The sequence below is a fragment of the Stenella coeruleoalba genome (assembly GCF_951394435.1).
Source record: "Stenella coeruleoalba genome assembly, chromosome: 19".
NCBI lineage: Eukaryota > Metazoa > Chordata > Mammalia > Artiodactyla > Delphinidae > Stenella > Stenella coeruleoalba.
This window is the reverse complement of record NC_137165.1, coordinates 35,223,399-35,237,795: the sequence shown is the minus strand read 5'-3', so window position 1 is coordinate 35,237,795 and position 14,397 is coordinate 35,223,399. Positions and strand designations below refer to the sequence as shown.

The 14,397-nt window shown below is 38.8% G+C and overlaps 1 protein-coding gene across 21 annotated transcripts in view; it reads left to right on the top strand.

Moving 5' to 3' along the window:
- Window positions 1-14,397, top strand: part of SYNRG (synergin gamma) — a 94,530-nt gene that overhangs the window by 2,918 nt on the left and 77,215 nt on the right. For 15 of the 21 annotated variants that reach the window (XM_079904241.1, XM_079904245.1, XM_079904249.1 and 12 more), the window contains exons 2-3: window positions 3,968-4,008; window positions 8,093-8,214. In XM_079904241.1, coding sequence (XP_079760367.1) covers window positions 3,968-4,008; window positions 8,093-8,214 — 163 coding nt within the window. The remainder of the gene's footprint in view (window positions 1-3,967; window positions 4,009-8,092; window positions 8,215-14,397) is intronic. The other 6 variants (XM_079904248.1, XM_079904243.1, XM_079904240.1 and 3 more) reach the window with 1 other exon arrangement.

The window sequence follows — 14,397 nt, the reverse complement described above, 5'->3', positions numbered from 1 at the left end:
TTTTTGCCAAACTTTTGCTGTCTTATCAATATCTTACCTGTTTGTCTAACCAGTCTTCAAGCATGTTGCTGCTAGTAGTCTAAACATTTCAGAGAGTCCTATGAATGGTACATAGGTCAGTTGGTAGTTTGGGTTGTATAATTACTGGAGTAAGTCATGTTTGTCAGTAATGTTCTTAATTTAGTTTTTGTTTATGTTTTTGAAGTAGCCTTTATATGTCTGTACATTATTTGGTTGTCTTAGTTAGGAGCTTGGCAAACTTGTGTCCTCGTTTGACAAAGGGCAAACAGGACAGGGTGGTGAAAGGGATTGCATAGAGCTTCATGGTTACTTTGTGGCAGAGCTAGAGAAAAGAAAATGTCACTCAAGTGTCCAGTTTTTACTTAGCCACTAAGCCCTATTGGTGATTGTAATCTTTAAGACTGATTTGGAAAGTCTCAATAGGTTGACTACTTAAATCTTAGTGTATGAGTAACTTTTTAAAAAATTGAGTCCTACCAAATTTCAACTTGCAGTTTAAACACTTTATCCAGTTAACACATTACTTAGCTAATACGTCTTGTGTGCAGTTCGGAAAAGCTGTTCACTGTTCAGACCTTTCCTTGGTGTGGGCTCGCTTGTCTGCAGAATTTGCGAATGGTTCAGATCCTCTACAAGGCTGTAATCAGGTAGATGTCCAACTAGAAATTTGTGAACCACCTTACAAAAAAATCTTGTTGATCAAAATATTTTAGAGCTAAAAGACTCTAAAGTTTGATTTTTAGCCCTTTTCCTGGGAAGGGGGAGTGTCGTGTAATAGAAAAATGCAAGGACACATAAATTTGGCGTACCGTTCCTGATCTCACTATATCTTTAAAGACTATCCAGAAACCCCCTTCAGATCCTTGACTCCCAGATTAAGGGCTTTTCCCACTCAGACTTTTTCTTCCTTGATCTGTCCCATTTCCTTTCCCTCCGGTCTCAGAGAAAGAAGTCCGTCTTCCTTTTGCTACGTTAACCCCATCCTCTCAAAAACCTTGTTTTAGCTATCACTAAGTATATCTTTTGTATCCTAAATCTCTGTCTATGCAGGTCCCTTCCTCTTCCTCTGTTGAAACCGTTCACTCAAAGATCACCATTTTCGAAAACAGCAATCTTTATTTAGTAATCCTCATTCTTATCAGCTTCTCTACAGCGTTAGACACTTTTTCCTTAAATGCAGTCCTTCCTCAGTTATAACCCTCAGTTATAAGCAACTTCTTTGGTTCTCAGTGACCATTCCGTACTCAGTTTTCACTAAGAATTCCAAGGATTTCCTTTGTTGTCTTCTCACTATGTATACATCCCTTTGGCTCTTTCATCCACAACCAGACTTTAATTTTTTTCTTTTTTTACCTTTATTTAAAAGAGCCTGGGTAGATTGATGCAAGGGAGGGGATCCAGCTCCCTTCCCTTGAGCTGGAGTTACTTTTCTGGTTGCCTATTAGATTCCTCCTCGTGGACACCCTCCTAACACCTTTCTCCCCAGACGGGCTCACACTGGGTTCCTGTCAGCAGGTAAACAGTGTCACCATCCTTACAGTTGCTCAGCCCCAAAATCTCGGCAGCATCTTCAGCCCTTTCTGCTTTTTCAGTACTGTTCTCCATCCTGGTAGTTGCTAAGTCCTGTTGATTCTTCCATTTAAATAGATTTCATTCACCTCTTCTTTTCCATTCCCACTACTCTGGTTATGACCCTTTTCATTTCTTATTAAGATTATTGTAATAGTTTCTTAGCTAATTCTTGTTACTTCAAGTCTTCTCTGTGATACCCCATTACCAGAGAAACCTACAGCACATTTCTTTTTTTTTTTATAAATCTAGATTGTTTTTAGTAAGTGTATTTCTTTTATTTATTTATTTATTTATTTATTTGGCTGTGCTGTGTCTTCGTTGCTGCTCAGGCTTTCTCTAGTTGCGACAAGCGGAGGCTACTCTTCGTTGCGGTGTGTGGGCTTCTCACTGCGGTGGCTTCTCTAGCTGCAGAGCTTGGGCTCTAGGCACGCGGGCTTCAGTAGTTGTAGCATGCGGGCTTCAGTAGTTGTGGCGCACGGACTCTGGAGCGCAGGATCAGTAGTTGTGGTGCGGGTTTTGTTACTCTGCGGCATGTGGGATCTTCCCGGACCAGAGCTCGAACCCATGTCCCCTACATTGGCAGGCGGATTCTTAACTACTGCACCACCAGGGAAGCCCTACAGCACATTTCTAATCATTTCACTAGAGAAAAATGTATGACATCAGGGAAATGTAGATCTAAATCACAATGAGATACCCCCTCATACCCATTAGGATAACTATCATTATAAACAAACAAACAAAAATTCAGAAAATAACAAGTGTTGGTGAGGATGTGGAGAGATTGGAACCCTGGTGCATTGCTAGTGGGAATGTAAAATGGCGTAGCTGCTGTTGAAAACAGTTTGGCAGTTTTTCAAAAAGTAATCATAGAATTACTCTATGACCCAGCAATTCCACTCCTAGTTAGAGACCCAGAAGAATTGACAGAGGGACGCAAACAAATACTTGTACACCAGTGTTCATAGCAGTATTATTCACAACACCCAACCCAGCTGTCCATCAACAGATGAATGGATAAGCAAAATGTGGTACATACATACAATGGAATATTATTCAAGCCATAAAAAAAGAATGAAATTCTCATGTGTGCTACAACATGATGAACCTTGGAAACATTATGCTAAGTGAAATAAGCCAGATACAAAAGGACAAGTATTGTATGATTCCACTTAATATAAGGTAGCTAGAATAGGCAAGTTCATCAAGCCAGACGGTAGAATAGTGGTTACCAGGGGTTGCAGGGAAAAAGTAATGGGAAGTTATTTTTTTAATGGGTACAGAGTTTCTGTTTGTGATGATGAAAAAGTTCTGGAAATGGATCATGGTGATGGTTGTACAACATTGTAATGCCACTGAACTGTACACTTAAAAATGGTTAAAATGGTAAAATTTTATATTGTGTATATTTTACCACAGTTTAAAAAAAATCTCTGGGGGCTTCCCTGGTGGCACAGTGGTTGAGAGTCCGCCTGCCAATGCAGGGCATGCGGGTTCGCACCCCGGTCTGGGAGGATCCCACATGCCGTGGAGCGGCTGGGCCCGTGAGCCATGGCCGCTGAGCCTGCGCGTCCGGAGCCTGTGCTCCGCAATGGGAGAGGCCACGACAGTGAGAGGCCCGCGTACCGCAAAAAAAAAAAAAAAAAAAAAAAAAATCTCTGACTTTATACAGTACTCAAAATAAAATCAAACATTTTAAAGGCCCTCTACATTTTGCTTACTTTTTCAGTCCTATATCTTATATTCAACCTTAAATCATTTCTCTGAACACACTACAGCTCTGGCCTCTGAGATTTTGCTCAAGCTATATAGTGTGCCTCTCTTTAAGATTCAGCTCAAGAGATACCTCCAAGAAACTTCCCAAGATATAAACCATAAAATTAATCTTTTTCTTCTCATTTCTGTTAGTATTCTGGCCCTCTCACAGCCCTTAGCACATTCTGTCCTATGTTAACGTTATTTGCCTGCATCTGTGTCGTCAGCGAAACTGACCTCATTCAGGCCTTTCATGTAGTAGGCACCCAATAAATGTTCACTGAATTGAATCTAATCCAGCCCTCTCATTTTATGGATGGGGAGATTGGAATCCAGGGGAGTCACATTGGAATCCAGGGGAATCCGGGGGAGTGACAGAACCAGGACCAGTTTCAAGGTCTTCTGTCTTCTGGCTCAAAAATTTTCTCCCTACACTAACATGCTGACTGTCATGCATCCTGTGGATGGTCAATCTGTATTGATGGTGGATAATTCAATATTGTACTATGGAAGAGATGCCACGGCCCAGGCTATAATTTTTTACTTTATGTGAAATGTTACATGTTTTATCTGAACTCTTTGCACATAGGAAAATCCTGATATATTTTTCTGTTTTCAGCTTCATGTTTCCAGTTGCAGGTGGAATAAGACCCCCTCAAGGTATGTGAAAGCTTAAGTTTTCAACTTTCATTTTTCACTATTATGTCTGAACTTGGGGATTAAGTGGGTAAAAAAGTTCTGTTGCTGCCAAATAGAGTAAAATTTTCTTATAGTCTGGAACCTCTATGACAGCTTACTCTTAAAATTTCTCAAAAATTGTGTAATTTGGCAAATAAGAAGGATCATTCCTCATTTCTCCCAAACTTACTTAAGCATTATATTGACAGGTTATTATTTAATCTCAGAGATGAAGGAGACTTTCAAGACAAAAGTATTGAAGAAACAGGTGACAAAGATGAAATGAGTTGTAGTTCTCTGAATGCCATCTTCCTCCTGTCTGTCTTCTAGATTGTTAGCTCCGTGGGGCAGGGGCTATGTCTGCCTTATGCTCGTCAGTATCTCCAGCACCCAGCATGTTGATAGAAAATAATAGGGTCTTTATAGATGCTTGTTGAATGAATAAATGAACCCCTTTAGTTATTTTATACTTACGTTTTCTCTATATGAATTTGGTCTTATTTTAATCATGTACATAAGAGATCACATATTCTGATTCCGTTTAAACTATTTTACGTCTCAGTTTTATTCCTAGCAATTTCTCCACTAGGTATATCCCTTCTCTCTTGGTTTCAGACAAGGGCCCACCAATACTGATTCTAGCTTTGTCTTCAAGGAAACAGTAGTGAAGGGATATAATCTTGACTCATGCTTCTGTGTCACTGGAACACAAAACTGATGAAAGAATGTCTGCCCTTCTTTCTGCTCACTTCTCCCACTCCAATGTGCCCCCCTCCTCTCCACAGGCCAAGCTGCTCTGAAAACCGGCCCTGCTCACAAAGCCAGTGTTAACTGGTTATGGTAGACTTGCTAGAGAAACAGAGACTCCTAGGTCACCAGTAGAGATGAATGATAAAGAGCAGCTCAGTAGCAGGTGGTCAGTGTCTCCATTTATAATCAGTGATGGAGGTTGAGTTTCAGGTAAATTTTTCCAAGGGTCAGTTGTATTCTTTTCATTGTGCTCACATTTATGCATTATTTAAGCTATCTGTAATTAGATGTGTCCCAGATTTAGATCAAATGGTTTGAGATCTTTTGTACTTTAGGAGGGCATTAGAGAGTTGTGTGTTCATTATTGTGGCTCCTCATTTTGCATTTTTATAAACTTTCAAGTAAAAATCTACATATGGAGCAAAGGAACAGGACAAGAAGAGAGCCCAGAAGGTTGCCTGATATTTTTTCTTCTGGAATTTGGAATTGTTTTCAAGATTTTTTTACAAAGTATGTTAGAGTGGACTTTCTGATCTTTTGAAGGCATTAAAAGTGCAGGGGTTATTTCTGAAAGCATATACAAGGAACAGACAAGAAGAGTAGCTATAAGATCATTGAGTAGGTGAATAGGAGACAGGAGAGAAACAAGACTTGTTTTTTACTGTGTATACTTCTGTGCCGTTGAATGTTGTACCAAATCCTTGAGTTACCTGTTCGACTTAAATACACTTAGGAAAATAAATAAAACTTTAGGTCCAAAGGCATAAGAGGGAAGACATCTTACTATGCTATATTCAGTCTGTGTGTTCTTTTTTTTTTTTTTTTTGGTAAATTTATTTATTTATTTTGGCTGTGTTGGGTCTTTGTTATTGCGCGTGGGCTTTCTCTGGTTGCAGCGAGCAGGAGCTACTCTTCCTTGCAGCGTGTGGACTTCTCATTACTGTGGCTTCTCTTGTTACGGAGCACAGGCTCTAGGCACGTGGGCTTCAGTAGTTGTGGCACGCGGGCTCAGTAGTTGTGGTTCGCAGGCTCTAGAGCGCAGGCTCAATAGTTGTGGTGCATGGGCTTAGTTGCTCTGAGGCATGTGGGATCTTCCCAGACCAGGGCTCGAACCCGTGTCCCCTGCATTGGCAGGCGGATTCTTAACCACTGCGCCACCAAGGAAGTCCCCAGTCTATGCATTCTAATTCTCCATGACACCTCAAGGCCTTCGCATTTGGTGTTCCTTTGTCTAGAATACTCTAACCAAATATCCTCATGGCTCACTCCCTTCAAGTGCTTGCTTAAATGCCACCCTTTTGGAGAAACCTTTTCTGACTATGAAACAGCAACCACTCCTTTCCCTGGCTCTTCCTTTCCCCCATCCCCACCTGATATCCACTTATTTTTTTCTTTTTTTATTATCTGTCTCCCCCAATTACAGTGTAAGTTACATGAGAGCAAAGACCTGGCTTTGTTCAATGTTGTGTCCCTAGAATGGTGCCTGACATGGAGTAGGCCCTCAAATATTTGAAAAAATGGTTAATATAAATGAATAGTTTGCCACTAATAAATGTTACCTACAAATGTGGTGTCCATGCTTCTGAAATTAAACTCTGTATGAATAACCTTGAAGGTACACAGAATCCACGAGATAAATATGGTATACTTTACCAGACCTTTAATTTTTTTAATCAAAATTTGATTTTAAAAAGTTCCTTATACTAGAACCAGCATGGATGTAATATGTCGTACAGTGCAAAATTAGGATGAAATTTGTGTTCAGGCTATGTAGGGATTTTGTTTTATTCACTGTTGCATACCAGGTATCTAGAACTGTGCCTAAAGTGTGGTAGGCATTTCATATTTATTAAATCCCTGAAGGGACGTAATCTTTATTCTCCTGTACTCTTGGGAATACTTCACTGGAAAAGTTTGGGAGGTTCTATACTATAAAACACACTTTCATGATGGTTTTCCTGCCATTGCATTATATACTTTGCATGCTGATAGCTGTTTGTGGTGTTATATTAATTATTCGTGTAAGGAAAGAGAAGAGGAATATCATTTCTTTGAGCATATTAGGTATTAAACAGTTTCACAGATGTGAAACCGAGGCACAGAAAGAAGTTAATCAAGTTGCTTAAGGTCCCAAACCTAGCAAGTGACATTTTTAGGTGGCTTCCAGAGTTCATGCTCTTAACTACTTTTGTATTAAAAGTAACTTAATTAGTATTAGTATTAATTAGTATTAACTCTTAACTACTAGTAATCTGCTGCTGTATAAAAAATTACCCCAAAACTTAAAGAAAATAAACATTTTACTGTTTTACACTTTGTGTGGGTTGGGTATCTGGGAGTGGCCTCACTAGGTGTTTTTGGCTTAGGGCCAAGGAGATTGCATTAAAGATGTCAACTAGGACTGTAGTCATGGGAAGCTTTGATGGGTTTGGTAGATCTGTTTCCCAGATGGCTCACTCACATAGATGGCAAATTCATGCTGCCTTTTGGCAAGAGATTTCAGTTCCTTGCCACATGGATTCTCCATTCCCCCTAGGACTGCTTGAGTATTCTCATGATGTGGCAGTGTGTTTCCCCAACGGGTGATCCAGGAGAGCAAGAAGGAAGCTGCAGTGGTTATTAGGAACCTTGGGGGACTTCCCTGGTGGTCCAGTGGTTAAGACTGCGCTCCCAGTGCAGGGGGCCTGGGTTCAATCCCTGGTCGGGGAACTAGATCCCACATGCCGTAACTTAAGAGCCCGCACGCCGTAACTTAAGAGGCCGCACGCTGCAACGAAGATCCCCCACATGCATGCTGCAACTGAGACCTGGTGCGGCGCAGCCAAATAAATAAATATGATAAAGAGAGGGAGGAAGGGAGTGAGAAAGAAAAGAAAAAAGAAAGGGAAAGGAAGAAGAACCAGCCTTGGAAGTTACACACCGTCATTTCCACAATATCCTGTTGGTTATTCTGGTCCGCCCTATTCAGTATGGGAGGGAAGGACAAGGATATGAATACCAAGAGGCAGAGATTGCTGGGGGCCATCTTGAAGGCCAGTTAGGCCATATTGTGTATTTTTTAAGTATGCACAAAAATTCTGTGGAATAGGTATTATTATCTTCATTTTACAGATGAAGTTTTGTAACTTGCCCAAGATCACATAGCTAAGTAAATGATGGAACTGGAATTCATACTCAAGTCTGTCTCACTCCAGAGCCTGTGCCTTTTCCTCTATACTGTGCCACCTCCCAAGTAACAAGTCCTTTAGGTGCTTATGGTTTTAAGAAAATAAACTGTAAAACACATTGACCTTAGTGATATCTTTATGTTTTTCAGCAGGTCTGATGCCGATGCAGCAACAAGGATTTCCTATGGTCTCCGTCATGCAGCCTAATGTGCAAGGCATGATAGGAATGAATTACAGCTCTCAAATGTCCCAGGGACCTATTGCTATACAGGTACTTGCCTCTTTAGCCAATGTTTGCAAAGTTATCGTTTGTTGTTAACTGTGTTCTAAGAGCTACATACTAGGAGCTTAATGTTATATTTAGAAATAAGTGTAGTCTGCATCTTAGGTGGCTTCCTTCAAAATAAAATGAATATATGTTTGTAAGAGTGAAAAAAAAAGATAAATCATTTAAGAAAAATCTGGTGACCTCTATATTTGACTACTGACTTAGAAGAATTATAGAATGGCATCTTGGAAAGTTTAGGGACCTGATGCCATGAAAGCACATTGTTAGAAGAACTCTACTGTTCTCATGAAAGGAGCAGTATTGTCGTTTGCAAGGCTTAGGTACTGCTTTATATTGAATTGTCTCATCTAATCCCCATAACAATTTTTTAAAGAGGTGGTATCTCCATTTTTCTGATGAGGAAACTGAAGTGTTGTGAGGATGCTCACAGAGCATAGCCACGATTTGAACCTGTGTCTTCAGTAGGTCTGTACTTGACTATTTATACATTGAATTCTCTCTTGAGAGCATCAGAGAGCCATTGACTGGTATAAAGCGTGGAATGACGCAATCAGAATTGTGTTTCAAAAAGATCATTCTGACTGCTGATTGGAGAGTGATTAGAAGGAGAGGGGAGAGCGAAAGTGGATGTAAGGAGAATCATTAAGAGGCTGATGTAGTGAGAGCAGGTGAGATGTTGGCTTAACTTAGGGGTAGCAGGTGCGTGCAGAGATGGATGTTTTTGAGAACTTCTTAGGAAATAAAATGAAGAGAACTTGATGAAGGATTGGATGTTGAAAATAAAGGAGAAGGTGGTATCACATTGATTCCCCGTTTTCTGCATGAGCCACTGACTGGTCATTTATTAATAAAAGAAACACCAGAAGAGATTGTTTGCTGGAACATAATTGTTGATTTTTAAGGACCCATGAAATATTCAAGTGGGGCTGTCCAGAGACAATCAGTTGACCTGGCACTCAAGATTTTTCACTCTCGGTTGAAAATTATAGATTTGGGAATCATGCACACATAGAAGGTAATTGATGCCATAGGGGTGAACTAGAACATCCAAGAACCCTATAGATGGAGAAAATAGTCCAGGATAGAGCCTTCAGAATTTCAGTGTTTAAATCTAAGGGAGTGAGTTGCAAATGGAGGAGATCGAAGAGGAACAGCCACAGAAGGTGGTGGGGTTGCGGGGTGGGGGGATTAAAGAAAAAAAACATGGGTGTCAGACCTAAGTTCAAAGCCCAGCTTTGCCACTTACCTGTAAAACGCGGATTTAATAATAACTTGCCTGTACGGTTATAGAAAGAATTGAAAAAGGAATTATATAAAGCACTTGGAATTGTACCTGGCACACAGTGAGCAGGAAGTGGCAAGAATTTTTTATTTCTTATATTATTAATATCAGGAATGATCTTTCCAGTGGCATGACACTATTTCATGTTCTGTTTTTAATATTTGTCTATGTTTCCATGCTTTCATTGGCTCACAACCCCCATTTCTGTCTAAAACATTCTTTCTTGAATAATGGTAATAAGCAGTAATAATAATAATGACCACCATTTGTTGTTTACCTGTGCTGTATCCATTGTGTGCATTATATCATTCAGTCCTCATAACAACTCTATAAGTAATATTCTTATTCCCATTTTATAGATAAGGAAACTGCAGTCAGAGAGATTCAGTGCCCTGTTCAGTGTCATACAGCTTGTTTCAGAACAGAGACTGAAAGCAAAGCTATCTTACATTTTGGAGCCTGAGTTCTTAATTACCAGTGTTTCCCAGCCTTTAGTCATTTGAGTATCACCTTCATGATTTTTGCCATGTATTATTTAATTAATAGTTTTAATTGGTTAGGTTTGCAGCAAATTCTTAAAGGAATCTTTTCTTGTTAAGTAAATAGAAAACCTCATTTGTTATAAACAGAGGGTAACCAGAAAATAAATATGATGAATCAAAACAATATTACCAAATTCTAGCTAGGTACTGTTACTTATTGGAGTTTATAAACCTCATGTTTACTTTCTCTTTGTTTAAAAAAAAAAAAGTAAATTATGTCTACAGTTTACCCACAAATGGTTCAGCAAAAGAAAAAAAGAGTGTATGTATGTGTAGAAACAGAGAGCAGGGACTTCCCTGGTGGTCCAGTGGATAAGACTTCATGCTCCCTATGCAGGGGGCCTGAGTTCAATCGCTGGTCCGGGAACTAGATCCCACATCCCGCAACTAAAGATCCCACGTGCTGCAACTAAGACCTGACGCAGCCAAATAAATAAATATTAAAACAAACAAATATTAAAAAAACAACCCAGAACAAATAGGGCAAAATGTTAATATTATACCGTTCTTCCAGGGATTCCCTGATGGTGCAGTGGTTAAGAGTCCGTGTTTTCACTGCCGAGGGTGCGGGTTCAATCCCTGGTCAGGGAACTAAGATCCTGCAAGCCCCTAGGCACAGCCAAAAAATTTAAAAACAAAACAAAAAAATATATATTATACTGTTCTTCCAAATTTTCTGTAAATTTTATATTTAAAAAAAGGGAGAATTTAGGTAAAAATTAATAACACTTAAAACGAGACATAAATGGGAATCTGAATGAGAGTTGCAGGGGAACTGAAGAGAATTTTCCTGCTAGCATGCTGAGCTTGTGTCCCTGCGTAGCTGGTCGTGATCATAGATAGTGTAAATTAAAGCAAATAAGGTTGTTTTGTTTTGCTTTTGTTTTGGTTTTAGAATTGGTGAGTGAAATTGATAGTATCATGATTTAATTAATAAGTACAGCCTAAGGAATGGGCTTTATCCACATCGGTAAATTATCTTCTTCAGCCATGATACCCATTTAAACCAACTAAACTGAATCCAGGAGTCAGATCTTTGGCTGAATCCAAAGTGTTATATTATTGAAAAAAAAAGAAAGAAAGAAAAAGAAAAAAATCAGTCACAAATAAACCAGAACAAAAGGATTTTGTACTATTAATATTTTAAATGCCATATATTTCATTTTTACCTAATTATTTAAAACTTTCTATTCCTGCATGTTTTATGTATATATTAGTATAATAGCACATGTATATGAATTATAAATAATGGGAGTTAGCAATCAGAATTTAAGTTTAAACCATTGTCATGTCAAAGTCATTTAAACAAATAAAGCTTCTATGTTGTATGTAAAGATTTAGGAAAACTTCCAAATCATTCTTTATTCACCTCCAGTAAGAAGAAAATACGAATAAATTGAGCTTTTGTAGGTTTTAAGTCCAAGTTACTCAGCTTTCACTAGGTTATGCTACAGAAACAAAAATCCTCAAGTCTCAGTGACTTACAGAAACAGATTTCTCATTTATGATACGTGTCCTTTTTGAGTTAGCTGATTCAGCTGCATGTTCTCTTTATTGTGAGACCCTTACCAAGGACATCCCAGAGATGGCCAAACCCTGTGATGTCTTTTAAAGCTTTCTCTCAGAGGCAGGATTTATCAGTCACTTCTCACAAAGTAGTATGACTCAAAAACATCATTAGGAGAGTATACCAGGAGGAATGCACACCACATAAGGATGTGTCATCTTATAGTAAGGGCAGCAAGTGATTGGAAACAAGCTACCAAAGAATACCATGTGTTTCTAATTAAGGTTTCGTAAACTTACCACTGAATCTTAACAACTGATACAGTTTTTAGGGGGGCGGGGGCTTGTGGGATCTTAGTTCCCTGACCAGAGATTGAACCCGTGCCCTCAGCAATGAAAGCACGGAGTCCTAACCACTGGACCGCCAGGGAATGCCCACAATTTTAAAATCATTAATTTTCACATTAAACATTGTTTTATAACTTGCCTAATTATCTAAAAAAAAATTTTTAAGAGTTTGAAACAACCAAAAACAATAAGGATCTCTAACATGCATAAAAACAATAAGAAAGTGAACTACCAGATTTGATGTCACCCAAATAATTTCCCTGAGTATCAGGAGTTTAGGATTAATGGTTCTAAAGTAAAGAAGCCAAAATCTTTTTCTTTAACCTTTATTCTTGCTGACAGGCATTATACTGCTTGGAAGCTGCTCACTGTTCTTAAAGGAGAAACTCATTCAGATCTTATTTTTCTCCCTCAAACTTAATAACCTTAACCAACCACAGACATGTATGAGGAATACCCATTATGTTTGAAGGGTGCACTTTCAGATAAAAGTCAAAGATGAAAATTAGTCTTGGTTGCCGCATAGCCCTCCACTCCCCCAAACTCAGAACACACTTCACAAGATTTAGAATAAATTTTAAAGTTATTATTCAAAATATTTCAAGTATATAGGGAAGAATAGACTATATGATGAACATGTGTGAGCCAGTTGCACAGCTTTATCAAAACATTTTTTGTTAAACTTTTAATTTTGAGGTAAATGTCTGTACACATGTACATAAGAAATAATACAAAGAGATCCTTTCCCTGTTTCCCCCAGTGGTAACAAGTTGCAGAACTACAGTATAATATCACAGCCGGGATGTTGGCATTGATACAGTCAAGATACAGAACATTCCCATCACCCCAGGGATCTCCTCATGTTGACATTTTACAGCAAAATTCATCTCCCTCCCACTTCATACCCCCCCAGCCCTTGTCAATCACTAATATGTTTCCCATTTCTATAATTATGTGATTTCAACAATGTTACCTAAATTGAATCACTAGCCTTTTGAGATTGGCTTTTTTTTTTTTTGCTCTGCATAATTCCCTTGAAATTCATCCAAGTTGTTGCATGTACTTCATTTTCATTGCTGAGTAATATTCCATTATTGTGTATACTACTGTCTGTTTAACCATTTACCCATTGAAGGACGTCTGGGCTGTTTTTTACTTTTTAGCTATGACAAATAGAGGGTTTTGTGTGAACATAAGGCTTCATTTCTCTGGGATTAACGCCCAGGAGTGTGGGGTGGCATGGTATTTGGATGTTTAGTTTTTACAGAAACTGTTTTCTACAGTGGTTGTACCCTTTTACATTCTCACCAGCAATATATGAGTGATCCAGTTTCTCTGCATCCTTGCTAGCATTTGGTGTTGTTATTTTTTATTTTAGCCATTCTGATAGGTGTGTTGTGATATTTCATGATTTTAATTTGCATTTCCCCAATGACTAATGTCAAAAGAAAATTCAAGGAGCTTTACTTGATATGGGTATTTTATTGGGCAAGAAACAAAGTATTCCCCAACAGGGAGACCTCAAACCCGCAAGTGCTTTCAGCAGTTACAGTTCACTAGAAACATGAAGGAGTACATTGTGTTCTACTGTGATTATTTTCTAGAAACTTACTTTCCTTTTCATTGCTTGTTTGTAGCTGATGAGCTAGGAAACTGTAAGGTCACATTGACATGAAGAAAGCTTAGGTTTTGTTTAAAGTCAGAGTCAGCATTTGGGGGAACTCAGGACAGTGTTACATTTTGGTTACTGTGAGCCTTTGGTCTAGGGGTATATTCAAAGTGCAGCCTCCATATTGGTTTCTCTTTAACACTAATGATGCTGGACATCTTTTCATGTGCTTATTTGCCATGGTTACATTCTCTTCAGCGAAATGTCCCTTCCTGTCTTCTGTCCATTTTCTTGTTGGACTTTTTTATTTTACTGTTGAGTTGTACATATTTTCTCCCAGTCTGTAGCTTGTTGTCTTAGTCTGTTCAGGCTGCTGTAACAAAATACCAGAGATTGGGTAGCTTATAAACAACATAAGTTTATTTTTCACAGTTCTAGAGGCTGGAAGTCCCAAGATCAGAGTGCCAGCATAGTCGGGTGAGGACCCTCTTCCAGGTCACAGACTTTTAGTTGTATCCTCCCAGGGGGGAAGGGACTAGGGAGCTCTGTGGGATCTGTTTTTAAGAGCACTAATCTCATTCATGAGGCTTTGTCTCTCACGACCTAATCACTTCCCAAAGGCCCTACCTACTAATACCATCACCTTTGGGGGTTAGAATTTCAGCATATGAGTTAGGGGGAGACATAAACATTCAGACCATAGCACTTGTCTTTTCATCCTCTTAACAAGGTCCTTCTCAGAGAAAAAAATTTTAATTTTGATGAAATCCAATTTATCAGTTTTTCACTTGATAAAACATGCATTGCTATAAGTCTGAGAATTCTTCACCTTGCCCTAGATCCTGAAGATCTTTCTCATATTTTTTTATTTTTTCTAA